Source organism: Pagrus major, chromosome 22 (assembly GCF_040436345.1).
Source record: "Pagrus major chromosome 22, Pma_NU_1.0".
Classification (NCBI taxonomy): Eukaryota; Metazoa; Chordata; class Actinopteri; order Spariformes; family Sparidae; genus Pagrus; species Pagrus major.
Genome location: NC_133236.1, coordinates 20,433,405 through 20,451,138, shown reverse-complemented (window position 1 = coordinate 20,451,138; position 17,734 = coordinate 20,433,405). Strand labels below are relative to the sequence as shown.

The 17,734-nt window shown below is 42.8% G+C and overlaps 1 protein-coding gene across 1 annotated transcript in view; it reads right to left on the bottom strand.

Moving 5' to 3' along the window:
- LOC141018544 (tyrosine-protein phosphatase non-receptor type 14-like) overlaps nucleotides 1-17,734 on the bottom strand; it is a 40,962-nt gene that overhangs the window by 10,893 nt on the left and 12,335 nt on the right. Inside the window, exons 3-13 of the mRNA XM_073493549.1 lie at nucleotides 15,667-15,842; nucleotides 6,183-6,280; nucleotides 4,821-4,888; nucleotides 4,423-4,493; nucleotides 4,205-4,292; nucleotides 4,018-4,106; nucleotides 3,792-3,879; nucleotides 3,520-3,602; nucleotides 3,276-3,336; nucleotides 1,775-1,853; nucleotides 43-512 (exon numbers count right to left, since the gene is read on the bottom strand). Of these exons, the coding sequence (XP_073349650.1) occupies nucleotides 43-512; nucleotides 1,775-1,853; nucleotides 3,276-3,336; nucleotides 3,520-3,602; nucleotides 3,792-3,879; nucleotides 4,018-4,106; nucleotides 4,205-4,292; nucleotides 4,423-4,493; nucleotides 4,821-4,888; nucleotides 6,183-6,280; nucleotides 15,667-15,842 (1,371 nt within the window). The remainder of the gene's footprint in view (nucleotides 1-42; nucleotides 513-1,774; nucleotides 1,854-3,275; nucleotides 3,337-3,519; nucleotides 3,603-3,791; nucleotides 3,880-4,017; nucleotides 4,107-4,204; nucleotides 4,293-4,422; nucleotides 4,494-4,820; nucleotides 4,889-6,182; nucleotides 6,281-15,666; nucleotides 15,843-17,734) is intronic.

The following is a 17,734-nucleotide window of genomic DNA, read 5'->3' as shown; positions in this document are numbered from 1 at the left end:
TGTTAAAGACAATTAAACACAGAGCATCCACCTCTATCTCACCTGTGATGTGTACGGTCCTGGACTGGGCCCCAGGCCATGGTAAGGGCCCCTCTCCCTCATCTCTGGCTGGCTATACACCAAAGCCTCAGGCTGCCGATAAGCACAGGCATTACTGATGTTCAGACTGCGCAGCGACTGGCTGTGGAGGTCATGGTGAGCGGGGAGCATGCGCCGCTTCTGCCGCATGACAGCATCGTACTCAGGCGTAGGCCGGTAGGACGGAGCGATGATAGCGCTGTGGCGGTGGCTGGGGATGTAATCCGGGCGCATGAGCTCACTGCCGGGGATGCTGAGGTTGGAGGACATGGGCGAGGGCGGGATGAAAGTCTGGGAGTGATTGAGGGAGCTCAGGCTGGGGCTGCTGTACATGCTTCCATTGGGCACGGTGCCGTTGCGGAAGGGAAAGTCCCCCGGGCAGCGGTCCAGACTGGTCTCTGACTTGTAGTAGGGGTCGTCATGGAAGATACTATCTAAAGATCAAAAGAGGGAAAATGAAAGTAGAATTTTTTTTTTTTTTTACAGATTTGGAATGTTTTTGGATGATGTGTCCTTATATCTTAGCCTAAGCCAACCCTAACCCTTTAAACATCTCTACTAAACCTAACCCTAAACACTTGGTGCTGTACGCTTCAGTTTTCCATAAAACAAACCAAGTTTTTTCAATCATTTGTGTATTTGACCTCTTAAATGTGTGCGATAAGTAATGTTTTTTCAAATACGTCATCGGTAGAATCTTGTGATTGGTTAGTGTTCTGACGTGCTCGTCACCATGCCGGATATGTTTCTGAACATTTCAGGGACTGACGGCATTTGTGCAAGGAAGTATAATTAAACTGACAAATCAAAAGCAGACATAAATCGAACAAAATCAGGAAAATAAATTATATGATATGGATTTCTTAGTAAAAGCAATGACAGGGGGACCAAATTTTCCTAAAATTCATCCTATGTCCTTTTGGGCAAACCTGATTCTTTAAAAGTGAAAGCAACTAACGCTGCACTGAGGGAGCTTCGGGTGTTTTCCAGTGTTCTGGTTTCATTTTTAAAGCTGTCGATCAGCAGTAATTGTGACTCCCTCAAGGTATTTCTGATGTAGCATAAATCTGAACGTGTCCTTCCAGTAGCAGAAGTAGTAGCAGTAATACTAATTTGGAACAGGATAGATTTGGAAGATTTTCTTCCCCCCATAATGAAGGAGACAGTGGTATGCGTGTTATCCCTCTTTATTCAACAAACAGAGCATTCTCTCGTGTGAAACTATCTCAAACCCACAAGCAGGCAGACGTACATAATCTCCATCCAGTGTGATGCCTGAGGTCAAACTACAGAATGATCTCACACCCACACATAGTAGCACACCCAGAATGTTTTTCCACTCGCTCTGCTTTACTGTCGAGCCGACGCGAGTGAAGCTCCTCGGATTATAAGGCGGACTGAGTGTGTGAACGAGTCAATGAAAGAGTGGAGCACAAATGAGGTCACCGCTCGGCACCCCCGAACGTTGGGCTCTAATTGGCTGGGAGATTGTTAAAATACAAATGGGGCTGTGAGTCACACGCCTGATGGGAAAGACACAATTAGCTCCATTCAAATGCTTCAGTTATTATCAGGCGGGCTGAGAGCTTCAATCACAATGTGGTCAAAGCAGTGAGCTGGAGGCGTTGAGACTTACTTAAATGTATGTATGTGTGTGAGTGTGTGAGTGAGTGAGTGTGTGTGTCTGTGGTTTTACCTTGAGAGCTCTGCGTGTCCTGATAATGCTCTCCATACTGGGAATGCATTGACTGGAAGTTACAGGACTGGGGCCGCGGCTGAATGAAGAAACACATTAAAAGTTAAAAGGACACAATTACTTGTTCCACCTAATTAAAGCTGCGTTTCCACACAAAGCACACTGAACTTTAAGCTCCAGGAGCAACTTTTCAAGGAGCTAAAAGGTTCCCTTAGCCTGTTGTTGTCTGCCTTTCCATCGCAGTCTATAGACCTGCAAAGGTTCAAAAAGGTGACTGCTGTTATGACACATCCCTTTTGCAGACTAGTGACTAACAAGGCCTGGACCTGTCGTCTGGTTTCTTCTGTAACTCCATGTTGATGTGTGGAAGCACATTAAATAACAAACAAACTGGTTTGTCGCTGCAGTTTCTTAAAAATAGTAGGATGAAATAAAATGCTGCGAGTACTCATCCATTCAGAAATGTTCAGCCCCACCCCAAAGGTTCCTGTACCTTCAGAAAGGACTTCCCCAATCAGGGATTTTTTGGAGGAGAAAATAATGTCCCCAGATCTTATTTTAGACCTGCGGTGGAAACGCGCTGAGTTACTCCAAAGGTTCCTCTTCCTGGGGAAAGTTTCTGCAGTGGAAACGCAGCTTAAAGGAAAACCAGGAATGAAAATTCAGTCATTATCTACTCACCCTCATGGTGATGGAAAGTCACGCTAACGATTTCAGCTTAACAAATGGTGCAAATAACGTCTTTTCAAATCACTTTGGGATCTCAGGGCTTCTTGAGACATGGATTACACCATTTTATGTGTTAACAAGTCCCCATCTACCTTAGTTATTTAGGAGAATCCTGTAAGACTGTTTTGCTGTGAAGCTCCAGAAATGTTTTGTGGGCTGTGAAACTTCACCTGACTTTCCATCAGCATAGGGGTGAGTTGATAATGACTGATTTTCAAGGCATGAGAAATTAAAGCCATTACTCCACTTTGCTTCTGTCCTACATCTGAACAACAGGTGACTGTGACCGACTCGGATCCGCTCTGGGGCCGCGGAGCTGTCAAACACCAATACACCAATGCCTGCGGTTCTCCAGACCGACATCTGAGTACTCCAGGGGCCTGACTGAACAGCTATTGTGCCACATTTAGCTGAGCCATTGTCTGGCCAGCAGGGAGGGAGAAGCACAAATCACTGCCTTCATTGTCGCACCGGAAATCAGACCAAGCAACACCCTTGCAAACTTTTCCAACAACACCCACCACACCACCAACGCACGTTAAAACCGAGGCTCCATGGCACAATTAAGAGCTGCCCTGAGTGGGAGAGCCGGGGTCAGATCTCTTAACCGCAGCCCGTTTCTGTCTTCCCTTGCAAATTCTCCGTCTGTCTCCTGGCTTCTCTTCTCATTTGTAGAGGCCAGCGGCAATAACAAACAGCACTGCGTCAAACCACTGAGCAATAACTCGATGAAACATATTAAAACAAAGTGAGCAAATGACTCTGACCGTACCAGAGATATGCGGTGGGTCCAGGTGGGTCTCCTCCTGATTGGTGCAGGTGAGTGAGTGGGCCTAAAAAAAGAAACGAGGTGACAACTTAGAAGATGATTCACAAACTGAAAGTGCTGTGAACTCTGTGTCATCAATTCAAGATTAGTTTTAGAGGCCTACAGCTTGTTTTGGCATTAATTTTTTTTCACATAACTTTCAAAGTTAAAAGCGTTTTAATGGCCTTCAGCTGTCCTCAAGACTCACTCTGCACAGATCTTGTTCTGTTTGTAGAATTTGTGTCTGGCCGTGAAAAGACGAGCGATGTACTTTGCCATTTCCATATCCTCCTGCAGATACGAACACACAGAGAAAACATTAATATTTTCAAACGTGCAAACTTGTATTCATAGCAAATCAAGACCGAATTTGGCCCCGTGTTTGTCTCCGTGCAAGGATATCTGAGAATGTGTGTTTAACTTCCCACTGGAAACCTTGTGTAAAGCATGTGTGTGCGCGTGTGCAGACACAACACTCACCATGTGAAAAATGATGGTGTCGTCTCTGCTTGTTATCTCCACTGTGATGGCTGACTTGTTGTGCGCTATGGTGCCAATGTCCTTCCACCTGTCACACGCACAAAAATGCACACAAGGATTGAATTTTCCCACACGAAATTCATAATGTTTTCTTGCATATTCATTCTTTTGTCTGATACACACTTCCTCATTATCACAGATTAAAAAAATAGATAAATCAACTTACTTGTGGAGCATGATGGATCTGCCATTTCTGTGTTTGACAAACACCCCAATGAAGGACACGCCGATAAAAATATCGTTGGTGTAGTTGTCCTGCCGGGGAAGAATTTATATCATAAGTTGATTTTCGCATACTAAAAGAAAGAGGTGTGTTTGGGGGGTGATAATATAATATAAGATAATGAATCTACCTTAGCAGGAAAGCTCTCCTGACCAAAGCCGTCCAGTTTCTCCACCTCCTTGATGTACAGCAGCTCTGCCTCAGCTGTCTGCATTCGACTGGAAAGCACAGACAGATTCAGCCCCAGGTACAAGTGTCAATTAATCCCACTGTCTCTGAATCGTTTTCTCTTCTTTTTTTCACGTGTGTACACATGTACAAACAGTATCAAACAAAGCTAGACAGTACCAGTGACTTTTGTGCTCCTCTGCAACTTTCTGGGTCCAGTCCTCCAGCACCTCGTCTCCATTAGGCCAGTTCTGAGAGAGAAAGGGAAGAGAATACAGGTGATGGAGGATTAACCAATCTATTTCCTCAACACCCTAGCAGCTAAACTGTAGTCAATGGTGTAGCAATGAACTGCACTTGTCTTGCAATAAAGCAAAGTCAAATACAGTTTTATTAATGCAACGCTTGGTAGCCACTAGGTCTTTATCTCAGCCCACACTGTCACTCACATTCTAGCTTGTTCTACTTCTGTTTTCTGTCTGCCACTCAGGTATGCAGAGGGAGGAGAATGTGTGCCTTCAGGCAACACACACAGACACACACACATATATTTGAAGAGTGAAGGTTTGAGGACTCACCACGGGGAAGAGCACGTACTCCCTGAGGAAGTCCTGAGACATGAACTGAGTGAAGTCCCCGAAGTCGGCTAGAAAACATTAACACACGTACATTTGTAATGTTTAGGTAAAAAAAACAATGTGAGGCATTTTAAAACATAGATAAGATAAAGTAAGATCATATTTATTCCTAAGGAAAATATGCTAACACAGGAAGATAGCATGTCAGGATGATTAAAGTCTTTCCAATTAACACCAGGGTAAGAAATCATATCTTCTTTGTTTCCATAAAATTATGAAATCTGACTGTATTCCACAAGTAAATAATTAAAATAACAAATCTGCCTTGCTTCAGCCAACATATTTTGATATCAAGAAAGAAAAATTTAACTGTTGTGAACAGTTAAATTGCTACGCAGCTAATTTTCCTACACGTTTTTTTCTTTAAATCCAGCTACTAGCTACTTTTTTGAGTGTTATGTTGCCTCCACATGAACGTCCCCTCTTGTGATAATCACAACCTCGTAAGTCAGAATTTTCTGAGTGATGAGAGCTCACGAGTTGTGACGTGTTTGCTGACATTTTCAAAAATTCTTTGTAATTTAACTTTTGCATGCCTTTGCATAAAAACTAGCGAGCTTGCTAAACTGTTACTCTCAGTGGTCTCTAGACGCTGTCCCCGCGCAGTGTTCTCAAGACTCAACCACTTGAATGTTCATGTTTTAACCACAAGCTCACAAGTTCCACTTGGCAGCACTATTATATAACATTTCTCGAATACATTTGTTGTTACATTAAGGAGGGGGAAAAAAATCCTTGAGCAGAAGTTTCTTTTTAGCTTAATTGGCTAACAAGTAGGTAAACTAGCTACCCCCTTTATTCTGGTCCTTGTAAGTACTCGAACACAGAAGTAATATCCCCACCGGCACACCATCTAACATGCTCAGTCCTTCAGATTGGGCCCCTGAGTGCGTCTTATGTGCTGTTCTGCTGTCTGTCGGACAAAAGGAAGTACAGCGCAGGATCCTCGTCTCCCATCAGATAAGGGTCTTCCTGATGCTGCTAAAGGCTAACCTTGGAACTAGCGATAAGCTAACTGTCTGTTTACATTCCCCCTGGGACACAGACAGCACCCAGGCACAAGACCGCGGAGATGGATGGAGGTTGTGTGTGTATGTGTGTGTGTCAGGACTGATACCATAGGAACTCAAGTGGACTGGGCTCTCCCAGTGGTATGCAGCCATATTAGGTAGTGAAGTCAAGATGACCTGAGAAAGTGTGAGTTTGTGCTCACTCTTTCTCTCTTGTGCCGCCTGTCTCCGTCTGGTAGATTATTCACATGGGATGTTTGTCCATGCACGTGTGTGTGTGTGTGTCTCTTACCTTGTACTGCTAGGCCAGCTAGTCTGATCCCCTGCTCTACTCCGCAGTGGAGACGTCCATCCAACACCTCCTTCTTCACCTGCAGGTAATACTGATACCTGGACAGAAAGACAGAAGGAAGAAATAAAAAGGAAGTGTTATTCAGATTCTGAGGATGATTTGTATGGCAGGTCAAAAATGCAGTTTAAACAATTAGCGTTTGGAAAAATATTTGAACTTTGTAGTCCACAACGTTGATTTATGATCAAATATCTGAAATGCAATGAGAGTGCTGTGTCCACTGCTAGTTAGCAACTGCTATCAATGCTAACATACTAAACACTGGTCAGCGAGGTAAACATATCATGCTTTCTACACATTAGCATGCTAGTACTGTCACTGTACACATGTTAGCATGCTGGTGTTAGCATGTATCTGAATGTAACACTGCGTCTACATACAGCCTTATAGAGCTGTTAGCATGACTGCGGCCTCAATCCTCAGTCATGTGGTGTCTGAATGATTAGAAAAATTAGCTCCTGACAGGGAGAATTCACATGAACGGCCTTGAATTCACAACAACAACAACTTGGACAGTCTGTACAAGGTTTTGGTAAACAACTTGATGTCATATACTCAAAAACATGGTGGATGAAAGTAAATGTTTGGTTGATGTGACTTTTTATATTACATATATTCATGTATTGCACATTATTAATATGGTATGAGGTTGCACATGTTAGTCGATGTCCACTTAGAGTGACTTACATTAGTTCAAAAGGTTATTTATGAGTATTAACCCTGATAACAAGTCAGGTAAAGTAATATTTTCGTGGTTTTAGGGAATGTACCTGTGCTGCAATAAGTCTGGGACAAAAGCAATAAAGGGCTCCAGGGTGCAACACATATTTTGTTTACTTATATAATGTATTGAGACATTAAAATGTATTATTGGGATGAACCTTTATTATGTACCGGTGCACCTAAATGAAAATGTTGGGCTCACCAGTGCAACCAGTGTAAAAAAGTTAGTCTGAACACATCTTTGAGTCCATGTTGTTTCCACATTCCACTCAAAAGCTCATGAACACACTGAAGTTGGAAGAAACTTCCCAACTCAGGAAATGGGATCATCCTAGGAGCACGTGAAAGCACTAAGACACACAACAGCCCCTCTACCGGCTAAACTGTACAAAAACTCTGACAAAGTGGGTGGCAGCATATTAGTCTTCAGAAACTCACCAGAATCTGGTCGGTGGTTACTGTTATTTTTCCAACTCGCCACACTGTCTCTGAACACCACTTATATAAAAAATCGAGTAGGAAAACATGATGGGTTTTTTAGTTCGACACATCTATCCAAAGAAAGTAAGAAGAGCTGTGCTCGAGGCGTTGCACATTAGCAGCTGAAGGATTGCAAACATCCACCGAGACACCGCAGAGAGAGAAAGAGAGAGAGAGAGATGGGTTTCTTCTGCTTCTGGTTTGTGCAACAGAAAAAATGCGTCAAGACAGTATTGGCAACAGCATTAGCCGGTTAAAACAATACCAGAGAAGCATGTTGCAGAATCCAAGTGAGGAATGAGTGAATCACCTCTATTTGAAATACCCGTGACTCATCTCTGACTTGAGAGGAATGCCAAATGTATACCAGCAGGGGCCAAACAATATGGTTTATAGGTCTGTTTATAGGACGTTACATGGAGCTGATGCTAATCAGGTCTGAGTTTAGTCTTAGTTAGGACCAACACAAGCTGGATAAAAGATAGCATGATCATTGCTGTGCGAATGTGAAACACTGTTTTTGGGCAGTGGTGGTTTTGCCAAGTGTAAGCTGATATGATGACACTGTTCAGATGATGTTGGGCCTTCACATAACGCTGTGAAAGTCCCAAAACCAAGAGGCCAAAATACCCCGAGCTCCTTAAGTTTCTGAGCTCCTTTTGTCCACTTTTAGCTGTGGTCCAACTGGATGTTTGTCTTTTGAAGAATGGGGGCGGCCACACAGGAGGAAAGGGAGAAATGTCAGGGTGACCGAGCTCGGCTGCGTAAAAACTCGCACACCGTTTCCTGTTTGATGCCATGGTGACCGCAGGCCGAGTCTTTCCAATGTGGGCTGTGATGCACCTTTTTTCTGTCGTGCACACGCAGTCGCGCACAGCCTGAAAGAGCTCCGGGTGGAAGCGTACATCGGGCCGTGTGCATGCCAGAGTACACAATGTGGAAACCACTCAGCTATACATGCTTAGTCATTCACTCTCAAGCACATAATTTTGAGCTGATTCCTCAGTTCCTACAGTTTCTCTCCCCTTGTTCATTCATCAGCTCCCTCTGTACTTAAAGTTGAACCTCACAGTTTAAGAGTTTTGTGCCCTCCTCATATTCTTCTTCACATTCTCTCCCCCACTTCTTCTCCTTCTCTTCTTTTTTGAGCTCCACTCAGCATACTCCCGGGCCTATAATCTGACCCCGCCCTCCTCCCTCACCCTGTCATTACACCCGTTGGCTAAGCTGCCATTCCGTTCCCGTGGCAACCCTCTAATTAGCCAACCCCAACCGCCGTGGCTGCATCGGGGGGGGGGGAGAGAGGGGGGAGGAGCCTGATGCGGTCTGAAAGGGGGAGGAGCCTCGTGGGACACAAAAACCCTTCAAATGATTGTGGACTTTGTTTTTACAAACTCTCCATGTTTTCCCAGCGCTCTCCGTATGGGGTCTGGGGAAATGTTGAGGTTGACAGTGGTTGGTTCTCATTCTGAGGTTCAATGGTAACAACATGATGGTGTTTATACATATGCGAGGCCAGCGGTGGGGACGCGGACGGTAAACTGTTAAAATAACTACGAACAAGTGAAAGCGTGACAGTAAAAAGACAGCGGAAGAGCCACAAAACGAACAGTGGTTCCCAACCTTTAAACAAACCTTTGTTTTCTTGTGTACAAAACCTGCATATGTCTACATGTTGTGACCAGTTTATTTTTGTTTCATTTGAATACTTTTTATAGGCATCAAGAGGTAAAATGATCCAGTACAACACTAGGACTGGGAAATATGACCCATAATCTATATAAAGATATATTATCAGACAAGATCACAAACTTAAATATTGCAGTATAACAAACTCTGAGTTGCTTCATGATTTGAACTAAAGTATCAAAGGTTACATAGAGTCTTGTAGAGCACTCCCTTTATCATAAATAGGGTGTGTTAACTGAGTTAAAATGCTTTATAAACCATTTATTAGGCAATTGTTAAATACAGTAGTTGCAAACTGACTTTTATGAACCTTTACAATTGCTTAGTAAATAGTTTATAAAATATTTAATTGTTCATTAACAGTGAAATAACTATTACCTCAAGTTTAATTAACAATAAGTTCACCATTTACTAATGATGGTCATTATAAAGCGTTACCTAATTGCCTTTCTAAGTATTTTTTTTCCTAAGTATGTTTTAAATCGGGTTTACTCACAAGATGAATTATCAAATTAACTTTGAGATCTATAAATGTAACAATTATTTTGTTCAACTGTCCGTTTATAGACATTTCAAAGTAATATGAGTAAATGGGTGTTTAAAATGTAAGTTCACTATAAAGCCATGCAAGCCTCGAGTACTGTAATGCATGAGGCTTACAACAACATTGACAGGCGCCTGGAAAATGTTAATGTATGAAATCACCCCGAGCCACATACAAAATCCACATGTTGCATATTGAGGGGCTTAACTACAGAAGGATATTCATCCACTTGAACATTAACATTTAAAAAAAAGAAAGACAATCCTCTCCTTGAATACGTTAACACTTTGAAAACAGACAATGATCATAACATATGTTGGGCCTGCAGAGCTACAGCTACCATTTTCCAACAGGGTTTACTGTGTAAGTCTTTGTAGAAACAGTGTCCCCATTACTCTGGATGATCTACAGAACATAACGTTGACAGTTTTTATGGGACTATTTCTTCAGCAGGAAGAAGTTCTGGTTAAAACTGTCACAGTGAAGTCTGGGGATTATCCAGAGTAATGGGAATGCTGTTTCTGGACACATACTGCTATGAGTCATTTTTTTAGTGCTGTGAGTACCAGGAATAAAATTCCATTTACCTGCATGGGGACACTTATCTCGTAAACCCTGACTGCTAAAACAAAAACTATCTGTATGATTAGATACCTGCGAGAGCTCGGCGAGAAAACATGTACATGTAGTGCGGGTGAAACTATCTTTTGAAGTGATGTCTGTCTTTAATACATATGTATATAAAAAATACACAATTCATTATGTAAAAGAGTCTTGAAATGTATTTCACAACTTACAGTGTAACCACATTCTGGCCTGTTACTCATGAAACTACACATGTCCACAAAGACGTCATTAAGGGCAGCACACACCTGGCACGTCTGTTAGAATGACTTCACTATGCTGTAATAACAGGTGAACATACATACATAGACATGAGGTAGAGCTTTCCTCGCTAAGAGTTACTTGTGACTTCCACCATGGCAGAGTGCTCTGCTGGCACTCCAGGCAGCCACACAGGCACAAAGAGCCCTTTATATGCCCACGCATGTTCAAGCCCCGCTCAAGACATGCTGCCAGATGTCCAAGTGGCCCCGGACAACAAGCCTGCGAGCATATGCGCATGCATGCATGAATGTGTGTGTGTGTGTGTGTGTGTACATATGTCTCCTCTACCCCCTCCACCTCTGCAGTGGTATGACCCTGACCACCCCCTCAGCCCTGGATGGGTCCAGACGGCTTGTGTGGGAGGCAGGAGGATTTCACTTTGAAATGTGTTGAATCAGCAAGGGGCACAACAGAGTACAGCTGTGTGTGTGCATATGTGTGTGTGAGTGATAACTAGCTGAACAAAGCTAGGATTTCAAGGCTGATGGTGCTGTTAGCCTTGGGGGCTGCTCAGGCCAGCTGGCCTCGCTCTGGTCAACAGCTCTCTGTTTAGGTTCCTCACTTTCTCTCTCTGGGCCACTTTGCCCCTCCTTCATATCAGTGAGATGGGAGCAACAGAAGGCTGCAACCACACACACACACACCTTCTGTAAAATGTTTGTTTGGTAAAATCCAAAGATTTTGAGAAAGAAAAGGAGAGAGGTGGTACAGGATATCTGGTTACACGTGAGTGATATATAGGAGGAAATACGGGATAAGTGCATAAGGCGGTTCAGGGACGAACGCAGTGCAACCAACTCTGGATGATACAATTAAGCACTAGAGCTGCAAAGATCCGTCAATCGGAAAATATATATATATATTTTAATCGTTTCAGTCATTTTTCAAGCTCAAAACATGAACATTTGCTGGTTCCAGCTTATTAAATATCAGGATTTGCAGATTTTTTGTCATTTATGAAAGTAAATGAAGCAATTTGAGGACGTCACTTTCGGCTTCTGGGAAAGTGTGATGAGCGTTTTTCAACTTTTTTTTGACATTTTACAGATTAAACAATGAATCTGATAACTGTGAAAATAATCAGCAGATTAATCGAGAATAAAAAGAATCAAAGACAGAAACACGGAGAGACAGAGAGCAGTTGTCCTGTCTCTGTACAATAAACAAGGTAGTCCCCCCACACTAAAAACACTCCAAACAACTCTGATTTATAAGTTTACATGGGCGGCCTAAAGGACCATTCTGACTTACAATCCTCCAGTGTTCCAACAGCCCTTTGCTGCTGCGGTTTATCCTTGTGGCCATGTTGGTGTAAATAAAGCTACAAGCATATGGTCTGAGGCATTGTTTTTTTATTAGCTTCAACACTGTGGAGCATGCACATGTGCACTAGTATTTAGTGTGTTGTTTGTTTGTATTTTAGAGAAGGTCTGGAGACAGAGTGAAACGTCTCGACTTAAAAAAAACTAATTAACATTTTTGAAGTTTTACAAGTTCATAATCTGACTATACACTTCTCAAATTACAGCAATATCTGCAGCTATGAGCATAATTGCATTAACATAACGGAGAACAGTGTTTACATGGGCTCAAACTATCTTGCGTTACTGCTATAATTGCTTCATAATTGGATTATTGGTGTAAATACGTAGCCAGTACACACACACACACACACACATTTCCGCCCCCTGCTCTGGGTGATTTTCACAGCTGCGTGGAGGGAGGAAGAGAGGGAAGCAGAAACAGATGAATGGATGGACGGGAAGAGAGCGAGATCTAGTATCAGGTTACACATCAGTCAAACACTGGGCCTCAAAGACCTGACCACATTATAAAACTCACATTACTTTCTCAGTGAATCTCATTTGCTCAGACGAGACAGAGTCAACACTTTGTCTTTCTGGTTTCTGGGAACAAGTCACGATGAATTTGAGATCTGTTTTTCCCGTAATTTAATTTACTGTTTAAATGAACAGCAGTGACCTACATCTCAGTCGGTATACAAGAGGAAAGACTCACAAAGTAGGATAGTGGTAGTTTTCTGATTTTAAAAGCAACTTTCCTTGGTGAAACAGTAAATCACGGCACCAATGTCCCAAAACCCAAATTCACTCACTCCTACTCTGTTTTTACGCACAAGCGCAAACACACTTTTCTATGTGGACACATAAATATGTATAAGTTCCAGCAAAAAACACACAACAAGCTCAAACTGCATAAATAACAAGGTGCAAACCCAAAGCCAAGTCTCGCTGCCAAACTTTTACTTTCTCTGTCCCCACTTGTCTTCCTCTCCGCCTCTCTGATATCCTTCCCTTCCCCCTTCATCAGACCAGGTGTGGAGAAAAAGATTTTTTTTTTAAATCTCTGGATGCGACCCAAATAGGCCATAAGTCAATAAATTATCATTTTAAAAAGAGGGCTGCCAGTTTTCACTGTTATCATTCCCACGCTGATTTATGGACTTCTCAAAGGAAAGTAGACACAAACATGCTTTTAACGATTCGCTAAACCCTTGATTAGGTCTGGGTGATAAAAGAAAAAAAATGTTTTGAACTTCAAAATAAAAAAAATAAAAAAGTTGTGAAGATTGTTTTCAACTTGAAGTGAAGTGGGGGGGAAAAAAGGAACGGGGCTTTCAAAAAAAAAGCTTGCCTCGGGGAGCGTGTATGTTCTTACAATGTGCTGTATTGTGACTAACTCTTCTGACAGGGCTGCAGCTGGCTTCTGAGAGGATTCTTGGGGGAGTGTGTGCGAGCCGAGGTGTGTGTGAGGTGAGAGAGAGTGTGTGTGTGTGTGTGTGTGTGTGTGTGCGTATGTGAGTGTGTGTTTTGTAAACCAGACATCCCCCACCCCCACCGCCTTTACCCCCAGCACTTCTGCTGCGAGGAATGTGTGGTCCGCCTCCTACGCTGGACGGCTGTGCCAACATTCCTGACTGAACAGAAAAGGAGAAAGAGGGAGAGAGAGGGAGAAAAAAAAACGAGGAGGACGGAGGGAGCGGGAGATGGAGATTAAAAATGTGGGACTGGAGTGATGTGGAGATCTGCTCTTGATAAAAAGGAGTAGGGGTGACACTATGTACAGGGATTGTCAGAGGAAGAGAAGGGGGGGTTGCGAAAAAGAGGCGGCCATTGTTCCCTAAATTGCCCCTAAGGCCCCATCATAACCCCTTCAACCCCGTACACACACACACACCATAAAAGCCCACAGGGGTTTCCTGGAATAGCATCCCTTCACTAGAGCAGATCCTGGCTCCTGTATAACGGACCTGCGCACACGCACCTTCTAATTACTCCATCACACATACACAATGAGTTTATCAGGCCAATCACTAATAACAGGATGATTTCACTATTCTCCATGTCTAGTACTGCCGCTAGAAAATACCCGGGAAATTCAGCAGTGCAAATGCTTCACACGCTCTCTCTTACACACACACCTTAAAAACTAACTCCGGCGTCAAAACGTCATGCTGTGACCTGCAATCGACCTTTCCCACATTCAGCCAAGCAGAAGCCGCAAATTCACCAGCTCAGTGCGAGGCAGACCTGCAGAGTGTGTGTGTGTGTGAGAGAAGGAATCTGAGATGGCAGACTGTCCACTACACACTGACCCCTGGATGCCCTTTTCACAGCAAGCTAAAGGGGCTCATTCACACTGTCTCACAAACACACACGCACACACTGTGGTATTAGGAGAAAACGGCGCTTTTGATAATGCAAATATACCTTCTGACTGACATGACATCAGTCTCATGGATGTCAATCTCATCCGCGCTAAGTTAGGAGGATGACAGCCCCATTCTTAATCCTGACTGCTCAGCTCTGATTGAAGTGAATGTACCTGTCTGTGGTATGATTTAGTCTTAGTCTTGTGTCAAATGTCCTTGTCAGCTTTTATCCTATTTAGACAACATCTTCCTGTGTTTTTACTCAGCCAAGTTGAAGTCAACCGAACATGTCATGCGGGTAATAAACAATCTAATCTTACCTTTGTGTTCACAGCTGGTATTTTTAATGTGTTCGTGTTATCCTCAATGATACTGAATCTCTGTCCTCCACATTCAAAGTTTTAAATTTGGAGCAGTGGCAAATCAGCCCCAGACTCCCTCAAAAAAATCAATGTTTTGAGTTGGAGGGAACTTGTTAAACCGTCTGGAACTGTGTTTATGACAAATTCTTCAAAAAAAAATAAAAAATAAGAATTGTAAATTCAGCAAATGTAATCCATAAACTTATTCCTTATTTTGTATAAAAATATGGAGTCTCTGTCCCAGCTGGCTTCTCTGTGACTAGATAAATTTGATGCCTTGTTATCAGCAGATCAGCTGAGCAGATAAGTGCAGCACTCAACATCACACACCATGTTGGGCCATTTCTCACACTCATATTGCTTTCATTTTTTACACAGTTTAATTGATGAACACATCTTTTGGTGTTTTCATGGCACCGAATAGAAGTACTATCTAGAGTAATTAAAGGCGTGTCTCTTTATTTTTCTCTAAATTTGAACTACCTTTATTTAATGTTAGCTAAAAAACAATGTTATGTTGTTACACCTAGCATTAACATTTGCGTTTCCCTCATCTGGATAATGTGATCTGAAAGTCTGGGCATTTTAGTCTAATGTCAGTCAAAGAAAACCTCTATTACTATACTATTTTAGCCTTGTTTTAGGCAATGAAATCTGTCTTTTAGTCATCAGATTATATTGAACAGTTCAGTCAATCTAGTCTGGGCAAAGCCATTTATGTTTATATAATTCATTATATTGTGAAAAACACAGGTAGACTGATTAAAAATGCAGCTTTGCAGAAAGTCTCTGGTCTCATGGCAACATTTTAAGGAATACATCCAGATCAAGGCCTCTGGCTTTTAGCTGGTTAGCTCGTTAGCTGAAACACTCACTGGCATTTAGGTAAATAAGGTCAACAGACAACACATTCGGAGATTCACTATAGCTGGCCTCTTTGTAGACGGATGGATTTTATAATGGTACAAGTTGTCGTTGTTGCAGGTGAATATAAAGTAAAAGCATGAGACACACTGGTTATGTGAGTGTCTGACAAACTGTAAGTAGTGTTTAGAGACTCTTTACCTGGTGGCTTCTTGCTCCAGCCGGGAAACACTGGGCACGTAGAACATGACTCCGAAGAAGAGCAGCGGCTCATTGCCAAATTTATCCAGCTGCTTCTTGAGGGGTTTCTCCAGCTCCACCCAGCGATGGGCCGGGGCCTGGGTCTTTCCATGGAACCACAGCCCGAAGTAATGGGTCTGGAGCCGGGGGGGAGAGAGACGGAGGGAGAGTCAGTGTGGCGCACGAGGGGATTGAGACAGGAAACAGGTCAAAAAGCAAAGGAAAGAAGGGAGTAGAGGTGAGATGAGGAGGAAGAAAGAAGAGGATGAGTTGTGTAAGCTGGATGGAGAGATAAAGAGACCAGAGGGTGGTATATGGAGGAGACAAAGCGTTGGGATGGGAAATGGGGGTTTGTAGGGATGGAGAGAAATGAGTTCAGGAGGGAAATTGGAAATTAGTCGAGACGCATACTGGGGATAACTGAGCAGAGCAGAGAGGAGATTAATAAGCAGCTGAAGCACAGCAAGCGCATATTTCTCCTTCAAATCTGATCAAACCTTTGACGTCAGCAGCATAGCTCCATTAAACATTAATATTAGACCAGACTCGTCGATCCTATCTCACTAAATCAAAATGAAAACCAAGTCTCTTGCCCATTATGTTATGTAGAGATTTAGAAGATATTTGAAAAAGAAAACACAATTCAGCTTAATAAACAGCAAAAACAACATTCTGAAGTAGCAACATAGGCCTTCTCAAGTTTCACTCATTTAAACTGGTGAACTTCTCAGAAAACAGCTCATCTAAAACAAGAGTGAGAGGTGTTAAGTTCAAGGTTAATTTAAAAATAAAGTCGAATCTTGCGGTCACGTTCTATCCTTGTTATGTTTATCTTTTAATAAAAATCTATAATGTATGCCCTTAATGTCATTTTTTCCCCACGGTGTTAAAAACGTTGTCTAATGTAAGTATATTTCAAGGTATTGAAGTTGGAAATTCCAGCACTGTGACAACACTATCTCATGATAACGATATATCAATATACTGTCCAGTCCTGACGATACTGATTTGGTTTGGGGTGGTTTCTTGACATGACATATATATATATATATATAAATCCTATAGAAGCCTGTTTACATGGATATGTGGGAGGTTTCAACATGCTGCGATTTGCAACATGAGATCATTTCCTGTCGCGAATGAAAACAAACACCATACCTGCAATCCGTGCATGGGCACGCGAGAGCCCTGCAGGACTTGCTCATTTTATCTGCGGTTTGGTAGAGACAGTCATTTTTGAAACATGACACTGCTACCATTTGTGATCTGTGTGTGAGCAGTGCTCACAAATGGCTTTTGTGAAACAGGCCGCTGACTCGCATTGGTGCCTCTCCTGAGTAAAGATATCACCAGGTTTGCAACTTCACAGTTTTAGCTCCCGTACAACTAACAGCTAAAAAAAAAAAAAGATGTTTCATTGGCTACCTACACCTGTTTTGACTGCATGGTTTGCCTCCACTGTAATGAAAGTCATAAAGATGCAAGCTGCAGCTGCAAGGGCCCAAACACTCCTTCCTCACATGCAAACAGACACACACTCAAGGCCTCAGGTGGAGCAATGATGAAAACAACAAATTCAGACGGACACACACATACACTGCAAGTCCTGAGATAGCGTGCATGCACGGAGGCAGACGGAGGCTGAAGCCGAGGCGTCACACCGCCTTATTTATAACATCACTGACACCTGGCAAATACCACAACACTGTGTGAGTACGCACAAGTACACCGCCCCTCTCTCTCTCACTTTGTCAGCAGCTCCGGCCGCTGTCGAACACTCGTATTCATCAAACTCAATCAGTCGTCACACATTCTTTCTCTGATCTGTGAACAAACTGCCCTGTCGCACACAAAACAACTCCACATCGCAGACAATAAAAAGCCCCGTGCAAAGCTGGCCAGAGGGAAGAGAATGTCCCTGGCATGAGTCTACCTGAGTGCAGAGCAAAGTGGTGGTTTGACTGATGAAGGGAAAGAAATTAGGGGAACAGAAGAAGAGGGACGAGAGGAAACACACAGAGAAAGCATG